At 41.7% G+C, this 14,038-nt stretch overlaps 1 protein-coding gene across 2 annotated transcripts in view; it reads left to right on the top strand.

Annotated features, from left to right (window-relative positions):
* The window catches only part of dgkb (diacylglycerol kinase, beta), a 55,082-nt gene that overhangs the window by 29,689 nt on the left and 11,355 nt on the right, over positions 1 to 14,038 (top strand). For both annotated transcript variants that reach the window (XM_052065866.1, XM_052065868.1), the window contains exon 20: positions 2,382 to 2,446. In XM_052065866.1, coding sequence (XP_051921826.1) covers positions 2,382 to 2,446 — 65 coding nt within the window. The remainder of the gene's footprint in view (positions 1 to 2,381; positions 2,447 to 14,038) is intronic.

Genomic DNA, 14,038 nt, shown 5'->3' with positions numbered 1-14,038 from the left:
AAACTTAGCAGAAGCCAAAAGAGGAAGACCAAAAAAAAAATCAATGGCACCTCTTTTTCTTCTTGATGTCTCCTCAAAAAGACCAAAAGAAGTGTTTTGGCTGATTCCCTGCGGACGCAGCAGACGGAGAGGTGAGATGATGGATGTATCTGAGGGAACTTGATTCTCTTACAAACAGGACAAGAGTAGCCAGCCGGGAGGGAGGTAGTCAGCAAGTTAGTTGCCTCCCCTTTGGGTTGAGGCGTTGACAAGCAACACCAAAAGCTTCACCGCGGCGACTTAAGGAGGTCAAGCTGCTGAGCCAAACCCGCACGGATGCCATCGCCCGGCCTCTGCGGGGCTAAACCTTTCCATCGCAGGGACTTTACACCAGCAGTAATGATTTTAAGAGCACCATGATGTTTCAACTACCTGAACAAAGTGCTTAGATTTGGTATATTTGGGCAGCATGGTGGATGTGTAAATAGAACAATCGACCAATTCTGAGCTTGTGGTTCGAACTCCTCTTGCCCAACGTCAGCTAGCACAGACTCTACAGCACAAGCGCTATTCAAAATGGATGCTCGATGGATGAATGGTTATTTTTATGGGATAAAAATCTACTTCCGCTATGTAGACTCTGTCCCAAACTTCCCTCGACTTCTGGATCCGTGTTTCCTCACCTTTAGTGAGGCAAAGTACATATTATATAATCCAATATCCCAAAGATGTTGTACAGCTTCGTCCGTGATTATTACCACCCCGCGTTTAGATCCGTTAAAACCTTCAAATAAATTCACATTTTATTGCAGATCTCATGTTGAAAATTGTAGAGATGGCTCACCAAACACCGAATCAAGGTCCTATGAGAGAAGCAGAAATATGCGATAATGGGCGGTTCCCAGGAAGTCAAACGCTGACTTTCTTCGAGAGACGTTATTTTCTTCCCTTTCCAATCAATCGCCGGATTTCACTGTTTACAATATTGCAGACGTACACAAGAGATCAAATAAACAACTTGATTGAGATTTGTGCTCTTGTTGGTGTGCGAATGTATTTTTAGTGGTGAAAAAAAAATTGCTCTTCCGGCTACTAGCTGGTCGTGATATGACAACACACAAAAATTGTTGTTCCCAATAAACCGGCAGAATGTTCAAAGCAACACAATGCAGTTTAATCGAGTGCCACGTTGTCCGTAAGTCATGATGCGTCCGAATTCATGCTTGGTGCGCAGGTAGAATATGACACAATGGAGAAGCCCGCAACATTCAATATCTCTTGCCAACAAAGGGACGAGAAAATTATCTGTGTTTATTCAGAGCACATAGCAGGAAGGTTTCATTTAAAGCAGATATCATTTAGTCTCTTTCTGGAAAGGAATAAACTTGGCAAGATAAGTCTAGAAAGTCTTCAATTTGGCTTCCTCATACTCACCGAGAGATTACTTATTAAATTGTGTGACATCCCAGCAGAAGATTCACTGCTTTTGATCAAAATCTACCAACAAGTAAACTTGCAAATGAACTCCACGCTCAAAGTTTGGTTTCTTAAATGGTCCAAGCAGACGGCGTGGTGTTAAGATGCAACTGAAGTGTCTGTGTCAGTCACGCTTCTCTAACATATGCTATGTTTAAAAAAAGAAGAAAAAAAAACCCCTTCACACTTTTTTCCGCCTCTCGTCTACGGCTTCTGCCCTGGAGGCTGCGAAAGAGGGTGAGAGGGTGGTCAAGAGTGTCAGAGGAGAAGATGTTGTGGAAGGGAAGGGGGGGACGGTTTCCACGGTGTCTGTAGCCACCTGGAGCTGTGATTATCGGCGATGTGTGTTTGGTTAATTAGCTGCCTCCATCATCAGGCCTCTCCTTGTCAATAGCGCTCCACCTCTCCTCACACCGCGGTCTTAGCACACGCCACGTGGTGCTCTGTTAATGAGCAAGAAGTTGCCGTAAATATTAGAATGAGGAGATCCATAATCACACAATTTGCAACAATAAGTTGATGATTCACTGCACTTCTTCTTGGTAGTTTTTACTTGATTTACTTTGTTAAAGCTGCAAGGGTTGTGAAAGTCAGTATAAATAAAGCTGTATTTTATGATATTCACTTTAGCGTAGCTCCATCTAGTGGATGCATACTGCAACCACAGCCACTATTGTCTGTGAGCCTTATAATGCGGTGCGCCCTGTATATGAAAACTGTTTTAAAATTCATTGAAGGTGCGCCTTATACTCCGAAGTGCAGTGTGTGTGTGTGTGTGTGTGTGTGTGTGTGTGTGTGTGTGTGTGTGTGTGTATGTGTGTGTGTGCGCACATATGTATGTGGTAGTTAACTGCATGTCGGCCTCACAGTGCAGAGATGCAGGATTCGATGCCGACTTAATGCAGCATCTAAATTTCACTTTGCAGGACGCCTCCATCGCACATCGTTTCCACGTGATGAGGGAGAAGCACCCGGAGAAATTTAACAGCAGGTAGGCAATATGTCTTTTGTTTTTTTTCTAACCTTCCCCAGACTCCCACATTTTTCATTCTTCCACATTGTCCATGACACCATTCCCAAAACGACGTTTGCCTCCTCTATATTTATTTTATTCGAAATTGTTCAGCATCAGCTCTTGAGCGCTACGGCAGTTTCTGGCATGTGCAATTTGTGCAACTGCCTTGCCCACCTAAAAATCGACGTCAAATGGTTTTCTATTGGCATCGTTTAAATCATTGCTGCTTGTATGGAGAATTTTCACCCCGTTGCTATATTACAAGAGGTCCTTGAGAATTTTGCTCAGAAATGTTGACGTGAGAGGTTACTGATGACATGTTTGAAGATCTCTGGAGCTAAGATTAGCGAGCTGTTGGTCGAAAGGTGCCCTTTGTTATTAGATATAAAAATCTGTATGTTTCTCAGACATTAGGCCAATGACATGAATGATCTCTACCACAGGTGATAATAGGAAACCCCCTCCCCGTACCCCCAAAATTTTTCACTGTGTGTGTGGTCTGGGGAATAATAGGTAAGAGCAGGGTGTCATTTTGAACGTAATTAACCCAGTGGATCGTCACGTGTGTCCTCCCTCCCTCTTCGCTGTTTAGCATCTTCACTGAGATGACAAATGGACGCTTCTCATATTTAGCCTTTGTGATGAGCTGCAGGAGACATGTTCACCTTTCGCACACGGACAAATGTGGCATCTCGAGTATGTTTCCATCAATATTTAACGTCTGCGCCATACGTCTCCACTAGAGCCAGGGAGTCATCTAGGCCCTAATTGAATTGGCTTGGCTAGTTTGACATGGTGGATCAGTCAGAGCGATGACACGCCGCCTCCTAATAATCTCATTTGTGCTCGTTAGCATATGTTAGCCTGCTCCTGGTGCGCCATTTAGCCATGCGACGTCCTCCTGGCACTCATTCTCCAGAGATGCGAAGTTGGATCAAATGTCGTGCAATGTTGCATTTTATTATGTCTTTGTTGGTGTCATCAGTATGTTTCTTTATTCGGCACATCTTTCAAAGCTTTTTTCATTTGCTGGTGACAATATGCAGTATAGTAATGTTACTGTTAAAAAAAAAAAGCATGCATCTGCATTTTTTTTATATGAAACACAAAGAAAAAGGTTTTTGGTTTTGAAGAGAAACTCACCAAATTTGGAGACGCGTGTTTTTATATATGACAGGAATAATGTATATTGTTGCTAATCTCAAACACAGAAACTGTTTTATTGTTGTTTTGCAGAAAAATTCGCAAACATTTGGAGTTGCTTGATGACATTAGAAAGTGACGACGCACAGTGTCAGCTAATCTTCAAGAAAGCAAAAATACAGTTACCCGTACCTCCCAATCAAAATAAATAAATAAATAAATAAACACACACACACACACACACACACACACACACACATATATATATATATATATATATATATATATATATATATATAATGTATCTCCAGGCAGTATTTGGAGATACGCTGTACTTGCTGTTGTATTGGACACGTGACATTTTTTTTGCCAAATAATGAATTATGAATTATTTTTATTGTCGCAAAAAAAACCACTTGACATCTCCAAAAGCTCACTTTGTGCTTGTTGCTTTGTCAACTTCCTGCACCTCTTAGCCAAATGACTTTTGACATTTTTTTTTCCCCCTCCGTCTGTGATAAGTTGCGATACTTCCAATGGTCACAAGCCCCGTGGACAAATCTAACAAAAATCTCTGCTACCTTGTGGAACTATCAGCATGCATTATTGAAGTGGGAAGGATAGTGTGTAATAGAGTGATCCTAAAGCCATTCGCCCGTGTGAATTATTAACGGGATTCAAATAACAGACAGAATCATTTTCTTAAAATACCTCAATAATTTTTCACGGAGGTCTCGTAAAATGGTGTGGAAACAACAGGGATGCGGTTGTTTGAATTTCCATACGCGTTGGCTAAATTAAATGGAAGAAGGAAAATTACCCCGGAGGATGAGGTTTTTTAAAAAAATTAGTCGTATATTTCCAATTTTTCCGTTTGCCGTTTATTGCCGAAATATAAAGAAAATATATTTTTATTTTTAAACCTTTTTTTAAAAAATAAAATGCATGCTTTCTAATATGCCGTCACGTTATGTGACAATGAATCCAATTGTTTAGTCTTGAAAATAAAATCCAAAACGTGAAAACAGTAGGAAGCTTTCTTGGGAGCTTCCAGTACAAAATAAAAGTTCAAAAAATGTGAACTTTGATGCGTTTCCTTGGACCGCTTTGAAAAGGAAAAATACAAACGCTGTCAGATGCTGTGTAGAGCACCGGTGTCAAAGTCAAGGCTCGGGTGCCAGATCTGGCCCACCACATCATTTCATGTGGCCCACGAAAGCAAATCAAGCATGACCATGATGCTTGCTAAAGTCTGAACCAAAATCAGAATCAGAACCATCTTTATTGGCCAAGTATGTAGAACACACATGGAATTTGTCTCCGGTATAACACGCTGCATTAGTATCATCATAAACAAGGACATGACAAATAGGTGTGGAAGGCCGTTCGTAATGTAAGTGAACTGTAGTGCGGTGGTACCACCCAGTGACAACTGTGAGACAATATGCAAAGTATCAAGCAGAGCTAAAGTGATCAGTGGAATACAATACTCTAACAGTTGTACAGTTGGTGTAGAAAATCATTGAACCATTTTAGAGTGACCAGTAGCAGTATTTGTTGTACAAGAAGAGTGACTACGTCAGTGATTGTTTAGGGTGTTAAAGGCTAGAGGGAAGAAGCTGTATAAGTGTCTGCTGGATTTGGTGCGCATGGATTTGTAGCGCCTGCCCTGAGGGGAGTAGCTGGAAAAGGTGGTGGGCAGGGTGCGGGGGAGCCAAAAATTTCAAATTGTCATATGTAATCCACAATAACAGTCATTATTCTTGACTTCAAATTTAAAAACTTCCATCAATTTGTTGTGCACTCTATATGCAATATGTGGAGGTGATTAAACATTGATATGGTTTCGCAAAATTCATAACGGCACTCCAAGGCAAACCGCAACTACATTGTGGCACTGTATCATTTGGGAAGGAAAAAAAAAAACGCACATTTACATCCAGAAGTATCAAAAATAATGTAACATTCAAATACGATGACAGTATTTCATGTGCTTCTCCCATAAGTGTCACATGTATACATTTTTTTCAGTGGTTTGACCTTTGAGAAACTGAATATTTAATGATCTTTAACTGCCAAAACAACATCGGGACAATTGCCTTAATTATGAACAGAGGATATTTTCTTGATGGAATGTCGGGGTCTCACATTGCTTCCCAGCATCCCCTCCCCCTCCCTCGGCTCCTCGCGCCCTATCCATCTTGTGTATTTGCACCTTGGGGTGATTACCAGAGCGAAGGTGTGAAGATTTGACACTCGGCAGATAGATTCATTTACTGCCACTGCCGGACCTGGAGGTGATAATGAGGTCGAGGATTAAAAGCAGACAATCAGCCGGCCCGTGACGAAGGTCGGGCCTCCTCCTCCTTCTGCTGCTTTCGACGCCTGTACTCCTCCACTGCCTTCTTGAAAATCTAACCGCCCTCCCACAGTCATCCGACATTTTTTGCTGATTCTTAATGTAATTACGCGCTAATCTGTAACTCGGAGGGGAAAAGGAAGGATGGCAGGAGAATCAAGACATAGGCAGGTTCGTAAAGATTGAACCTCGGAGACATTCAGTGTGTCACTATGAATTAATTAACGCTTTGTTTCGGCACCGCTGTTTAACCTTCCAGTCAGTCAAATGCCTCGCATTTTTAGCTACAGCGATTGCCTTGCGATACCTTTTTTTTTTTTGGATACGGGTTTTCTCATAGGTGCTGTCTTTCGGCCAATTATTTTTGCTTGCGAGCAAAAATTGTGTACAGTGGCAGTGAACTCAACTTATTTCACAACAAGCAGTTAGAAAAAAGAGTCTGTTTGTATAATGTCACTCACAGTGGAAGTTTTGTGTCAAACTGAACACAACACAAAAGTACATAAATACGTTATGTGTATTTAAAGGGGAAGTCAAGTTTAAAATATGGACTATCATGTTTAAAATATGAACTATAATGCATTCTATGTGCTCTCACTAATCTAAGCACAGCATTCTGATCAATATTGCTTTTGTTTAACATGAATTAACGAACAAAATGCACCCATTTTTATCCATCTCAGGGGGGCGGCCATGTTGCCACTTGGTGTCGACTGCAAATGACATCACAGGGCTCCGGTAACGACCAATCACGGCTCACCTGTTTGGTCATATGACATCTTGAGTTGACTTCCCTTTTAAAACGACAACATAGTTTTGTCTTCCACAAATTCCCTGGTAGGAGGTTTTCAAAGTATAAACCCTAGAATTATCTCAAAATGGCTAACTTCCTCTTCGATCGTAGGCATGGGTCAATGAGACTTTTTTTTTTTTTTTGCGTGCTGTTATGGCCACCCAATTTTGTGTTGATCAGTGAAACGTGTGTGGGTCGATTTTATTTGATTCCAAACTTTAAATCTGCTTTGAGGTCATGACCGTTTGATGTTTCATGGCAAATTAAAATGGCCGACTTCCTGTTCAGTTCACGTCATTGAGACTTTTTCCATGCGTCCTGGAATCATAGGAATGGCCACCCTCTTTTGTGCCGATTGATATCTCCAAAAGGGCCTTAAATGTAGGAAAGCCATGCAACCATGAGCACGCAGTCCTCATTCGCTTAGCTGGCTGGAGGAGTACCATTACAAGCATAGCATTATTTTATGAATAAGTACATTGCTTACCTTAATTTTTAGAGGCTCAAAAAAAAACAATGCAGACAGCTGCTTAGCCTTATCCATATCCTGCTTTTATCATGCTTCGTGTTTGGGTTGTGGATCTGAGCAGTTTCCTTTCAACTTGGCCCAATAAGCACTTTTCTGGAGACAGCCAATTTCCAGCTTTCTCCCCAACAGCCCCCTCGTTATGAGACTGTGGCTCGTATCGTTAACCCTTCTTTGGGTTAGCACCCATCTGGCTACTATAGCAACATGTCAGGTGTTGACAGAATTTCCAAGGTGTCATCTGGCTGCGGCTCCAGCGGCAGGAGTGATTCAGACCTAAAAATCGACCAACTTTTCTGTTTACATTTCGTTTACATCAAGGAGTGCTTCATGAAATGTATGCTGAATATGCCCATGCAAAAAAAAAAAAAAACAACTTTCTTTAACAAATTCTGTCATTCAAAGTGAATAGAAATAAGCAGAAAAGGTTTTCAGAGCAGCGGCATCTTAGTCGCCAAATAATGTCCAATCATGCCTGGGTATTTGATGACAAAAACATTTTTCATATGCCAACACGCACCAACGAGCATCATAACACAACACTACAAATTGCAGCATTATCATTATAGTCGACTCCAAAAAAAAAAAAAACGTCAGCCATTTTAATCCCGTATAGCATAGCCTGATGAATCCCTAATAAAATGTCCGATCATATGTACTGTAGCTACTTGTTGTAAGATATGTTAGCTCTTTAACCATTCATTCATTCATTCATTCATTTATTCATTCATTCATTCATCTTCCGAGCCACTTGATCCTCACTAGGGTCGCGGGGGGTGCTGGAGCCTATCCCAGCTGTCTTCGGGCAGCAGGCGGGGGACACCCTGAATTGGTTGCCAGCCAATCACAGGGCACACAGAGACGAACAACCATCCACGCTCACACTCACACCTAGGGACAATTTAGAGTGTTCAATCAGCCTGCCATGGATGTTTTTGGAATGTGGGAGGAAACCGGAGCACCCGGAGCAAACCCACGCAGGCCGGGGAGAACATGCAAACTCCACACAGGCCGGGCCTGGAATCGAACCCGGTACCTCTGCACTGTTAATCCGACGTGCTAACCACTGGACTTAGCGGGCCGCTCTTTAACCAAAATAACATAATGGTGCTAACGAGAGGTCTAGTTACGTTACTGTCTATGGCACTATCAAGCTACGCTAATGTAACAAAGTGCTCCTGGTTGCCAGATTCAAGCACTTAGTCCCCCCACCCCACCCCCCACCCCAAAAACTGTGAGACAGACGTGCTAACCGCTTGTTCGCCATTACTGGCAGCTTAAAAATAAATAAATAAATTTACCAACCCAGCTGATTTCTTCCCGTTGTGTTGCTGAAGTGTCGATCTTTACCAGCGCCTTGATGTCCCCTTGATATTTGGACTTTTATTTAAGGTCCTCAGACATCTAACGGCCTCAGTGCGTCCCTCCCGGGACGCCCCACCCTCTCGGGAGGCCCCCACGGGCCCCCTGGCCCCGGCTGTGCTGTGTAACCATCCCGAGTTAACCTTTCACGACGGCGCAGGGAAGTCTGGGCATGCGGTGCTCTTTAGCATAATGAGCCGTGTTCATCAAAGCACCGCCGTGTGCTGGATGGGGTAACACCACAATGCCAAAATCTGTGTGTGTGTGTGTGTGTGTGTGCGCACTCGCATGGTAAGAATCAACCAGCGTTGTATATACACACACACACTTGCACACACATTTGTGCCGCCCTCGGACCTCATTTGAGGTTGAAATCGTTTATGCGACCAAAGTGTCATCTATAATTAATGACCACTTGTGTGTAATTTAGAGGTATCTCACCTGTGGCCCCTGTCCCACACATCAGTCGGAGCGCACACACACACACGGGCGTGCACTCATTTAACCTCTCCTTCTGAAGCCACTTAACTTATCCTCAACCAGGCATGGATCAGCGTTCAAGACACACCAGTCAAAATGGGTAGCCCATTGATCCTTAAATCACTTTTAAATAAACATGTATCATACAAAGAGACATACAGATTTTTTTCTCTTTTAATACAGCGGTGACTTTTTCAAGCTATGACCTGTTGAAATATGTTTTTTCCTTTGACTCCCAAACAGAAATTTGGCAAATTGTGCTGAATTCCGCCATAAAAGAGGCTGAAGGATGTTTATTGCCACTCTAAACTGAAGTTTACTGTCAAACTATAAACCTAAAACAGAGAGCAACTTTACCTTAGACTTGTCCGACAACTTAATGTTGAGTGAACGCTGGCGCGTTTTGGCTGCCGCTGCTCAACCCGTAATGTTTTGTGTTTTTTGTTATTGTAAAGTGTCCTTGGGTGTCTTGAAAGGCGCTTATAAATAAAATGTATTATTATTATTAACAATATAAAAGCCTATGATTGGCTAATAAGTAGCATCGTTGTCGCTGTGCTCTTTAGCTTGAATCAATTTGAACAAAAATTTGGATGGCGCCCGAGTAGGCAGCCTTCGGCAAGTGCTCTTCAAGAGCCTTGCTTTTTTGTTCTTTTTTGCTGTTTTTGTTTTTTGTTTTGTCACATGTTGTTTGTTGTTTCATTGTGTGGACCTGATATGGACTGTTTTCAGCGCTTTTTGGCCACGACGTTCGTCAAAGGAGCAGTATCTGTGCTTGGTGGTTGCGCCTTCTCGGCAGCACGCCTGTACCAGCACAGATTTTGATTGGGAGGAATGTCGGCGCCATTGACTGTCGGTGCTGGACAGACCTGGGGCGCTTGTGTTTTTTGCGCCAGTAATGGGCAGCATTTTTCACAACCCCGATTTGTTCAGTGGCTATGTCAGCGCTGTTGGACAGTTGGCATTGGTGCGGCTGGATGGATGGCCGCTGAAGTTGAGGATGAGGAGAGAGGAGCGTTGGCGAAGAGCGCTGATGCGTATTTGGAACCGTGAGTCGCCGCTTGGAATTGAAATGGATTTCCATGGGACAGGAGAAGTGAACCAATCTCTTTTTTCGTCAATGGATGCTACAGCTTCTTGTTGACTTTGAAACTTAGCTTGTAGTCGACGTGTGCACATTTTGAGCATGACGTCTCTGATCCACTGGTTAAAGGACACTTTGATTCTCTCCTCTTTCATCTCAAACTGCTTCAAACAACAAAGCGTGTGACGGAAAAGTGGTTAGGACTGCACGACTGTCCGTGTTTTATGTTATGTGTTGTGTTTATTGTTTTACTTGATGTTAACTGTTTTGTTAAGCGCTTTGTTACAGCTCCCGCTGTTGTGAAAGCGCTATATAAATCAGCATGTATTGTATTGTATTGTATTGTAAAAACGGTGAAGTAACACAAACAGACAATGTGACAATCCTCACAGGGAAAAAAAAAGTTCAACGTTGACTATTTTAGATTTCATTTGATTCTAGGACTGAATGTTTTTATAAAGCACACAAATGATAAAACATTCTGGGTTACGGGCTGGACGGCCGAATGGCATTTCCATTCATTTTATAGGGGAGAGGATGACTTCATGTGCAAATGTTTTGAGTTTCAAGCTTGGTGACGGTAACAATTTATCTCAAGGCTCCTATGTATAAATTTTGATCCCTCGTATATTTTGATGAAAAATATCACAGACAGGTAATGAAGACACTGGGAACTTTTTTAAATGGTGAACAAAAGCAAAACATCATGATGTTGAGCCCATACGGTGAATTCTCGAGTGACCGCATATTGTGAATGGTCTTTAAAAAGTCTCAAATATAGCCCCCTGCTTTAAAAACAAAAGTAGGTTTCTTGTTCCCCAATGCAGCTGTGGTCGTTTCTCAAACTGCCAAGCAGACCTGGGAGTGCTACAGGCTGCACGGTACTCCAACACCACGGCGGCGCATCGATGCGGCACGCAAAGAGTTGGTTATGTCAATGCGATATTTATCACCTCTGATCAAGAAGAAATTAGTGCTGGAATAAGGTCGTAGATCACTGTGGGTTAGATTAAGTGTCAGTGGTGGAGAAAATCAATGGAGGCTGTGTTGTGTTAAGTGCGTCCAGTGTAAAGTGCTCGGAAAGCTGCTTTGGCCTTCGGGCAGCGATGCCGAGCTCAAGTTGATCGCTTCTGTAAACCATTTGGACGACCAAGCAGCGATGGGATGATCGGGGATTTGAGATTTAGGCATGGATTCCGGAATATCTGCGTTTTTTGTCAATCAGTGAGTAAGTTGTTCTTCTCTATTAAAAAACTTTTTTTTAAAAACTCAACGCAACTGTATTGATATAGCACTTTGAAACAGAAAAAAACCCAAAACACTTTCCGCTAGCTTAATGCTAACATACGATGCAAAACACCATCGCTAGTTATGGTGTTAGTCACGCCAGGAGGACGTTTTCCAACACCATTTCATAGTGAAGGAGGCCCAAATGGCCTAGTAACTAGACTACTACTTCCACGCACTTTATTTACCGTACTTTTACTTTATGTTAACTGTTTTGTTAAGCGCTTTGTTACAGCTGCCGCTGTTGTGAAAGCGCTATATAAATCAGCGTGTATTGTATTGTCTTGTACTTTCCGCACTATAAGGCGCTTCGGCATATAAGCACACCTTCAGTGAACGGCCTATTTTAAAACTGTTTTCAAATGTCGGGCGCAACAAATTATAATGCACATAGAATTGAAGCGACAGTAGTGGCTGCAACTACATTAAGCATCCACTAGATGGTGCTACGTGAAAGGGAATACAATACAATACAGCTTTATTTATGTTGAGCTTTCACAATCACTGCAGCTTTACGGAACATTTAAAATACTACGTCCAAGAAATTAGAATTATTGATCCATAAAAAAGATGCATCGGATTATAAGGCGCACTGTCGACGTTTGCGAAAATTGAATGATTTATTTTGGGTGCGCCTTAGAGTGCGGAAAATTGGGTATTTGATCAATAAAAACCCAAACGAAAAGCAACAGGACAATTAGTTTTTTATAACTAATTATTTTTCATTCTCATCAGATTTTAGTATTTTACAGGTGTGTAAATTTGAAACGGCAGACTGTTGTTCGGATAGGCAGCTGCGGTCATTGTTTCATTCTCTGTTTTCACTTGACACGGGGGTTTTGACTTGAACAGCTGATATCGTGTGGCCAACCCAAGCAGCTGTCAACATCCGCTTTGCATCGATACACTGCAGGTCCATTCACACCCGTTGTTGATTTTGAGGTTTGCTCCTGCATTATTATTTGAGCGGCATTGTTTTTGCCTCCTCATCGCTCCCACGGGAAGCATCATTAAGTTTGCATGACGTCCTGTGGAGATGCAGCAGCTTTGAGGGAACGGGGTTTTATCTTGTCTTCGTCTATCTCAAAGTAGGGATGGATGAATAAATGATCATTTGTAGTTTATTTGTCAGGATTATTTTGTTATTTTTGTCATCTTTAGAGACTTCCAGAGTTCAAAGTGCTGTTCGCTCACATGAATAACAAGGCTTGCGAACAGCAACCCACCGTACGGGTGGTTTGGCACCTGCGGATTTGCATATTGTTGTTTGTTTTGTGTTCTCTATTTTTGCCCATTTTTCACTGAATGTTTATCTGCGTTTTTTTTCTTTTTTTTTTCAATTACATTTAATTTATTTTATTGAAGTCCGGACACGAATAGCGAGGCTCAACGGTACTCACTGTCATATATTCCCTATCCTCTATGAAGAACGACAAATATTACTGTGCTGACTGAAAAGTTCCGTGTATCACCATGTAAATTGTATTTTTATATCATATAGCCCCGAGGCGACCAAAGCACGCACACCAGAAGGAGCAGCGCAGTGTTCATTGCAATGAAGCGAAAATGTTGACATAAAATACAATAATTTGGAGTGATACTTTTCTTATTAAAAAAACATTTTGGGTTTTTTTTTAAAGGGAAACTGGAACACATGAATGTCTTTTTAATTCACTTCAGTGGTGAATGACAGTTTGCGATGCACGTGTTTTGAGATACAAGCATGGTCAGTGAAAAAATAAATCTCGTATTTCAAGGAATCACTGTAATTTTGTGAATGTTGACGTTTAGAAAAAAACTGCGGGGGGAAAAATGTCTGTTTGATAGATTGGTCTTTTTTTTAAGTCGCCTAGCACAATCTCAATCAAACGTATCATAATATTGGTTGACATACTAACCCGAAAAACTACTCTTGCACCCTGAATGTGCATGCATATCTTTGTGACCCCGAAAAAGATGCCCATCATTACCTTGAACTCGGATAATTAAGACATCTTGTCATTAGTGCAGGAACAAGCCCACTGCCAGTCTTTGTGACGGATCCTGTGTTTGACGTCAGTCGTGGAGGAACAAATGACAATCCGATCCCTGCTAATTATCTAATGAACATGGACGCAGGGTGATTTGTTGCTATGGTGTTAGCTTGTTAGGTTAAGTGGTGCGAATTGTCAGGAGTGGTCCTCCTGTCATACTCTGTCTTTTGCCGCTTGCTTGTGGATCCCCATGACTAAATTGGGGTCAATAGGTACGGATTTGCCAAGTAACAAAACATGGGGGGTGCTGAAAGGCCACATTCGATGGAAAATATCTAAAAGTGTTTATGTGAATAATAAACGAATAATCCATGCTCTGTTTTAACTATATTTGTAGGTCAGTTTTATTTTTATTTTTTTTACCAATATTTGGATTTGCTTGTTTACAATCAAATCGGATTATTTAAGGAGATTAATGATGACAATGAAAATGATTCATGAACCAATTGAAACAGGCAGGCTAAAACAATGCTTGAACAAAAAAACTTTTATAGAGTAATT

This window comes from Hippocampus zosterae, chromosome 5, assembly GCF_025434085.1.
Source record: "Hippocampus zosterae strain Florida chromosome 5, ASM2543408v3, whole genome shotgun sequence".
NCBI lineage: Eukaryota > Metazoa > Chordata > Actinopteri > Syngnathiformes > Syngnathidae > Hippocampus > Hippocampus zosterae.
This window is presented reverse-complemented; position numbering and strand designations above follow the sequence as displayed.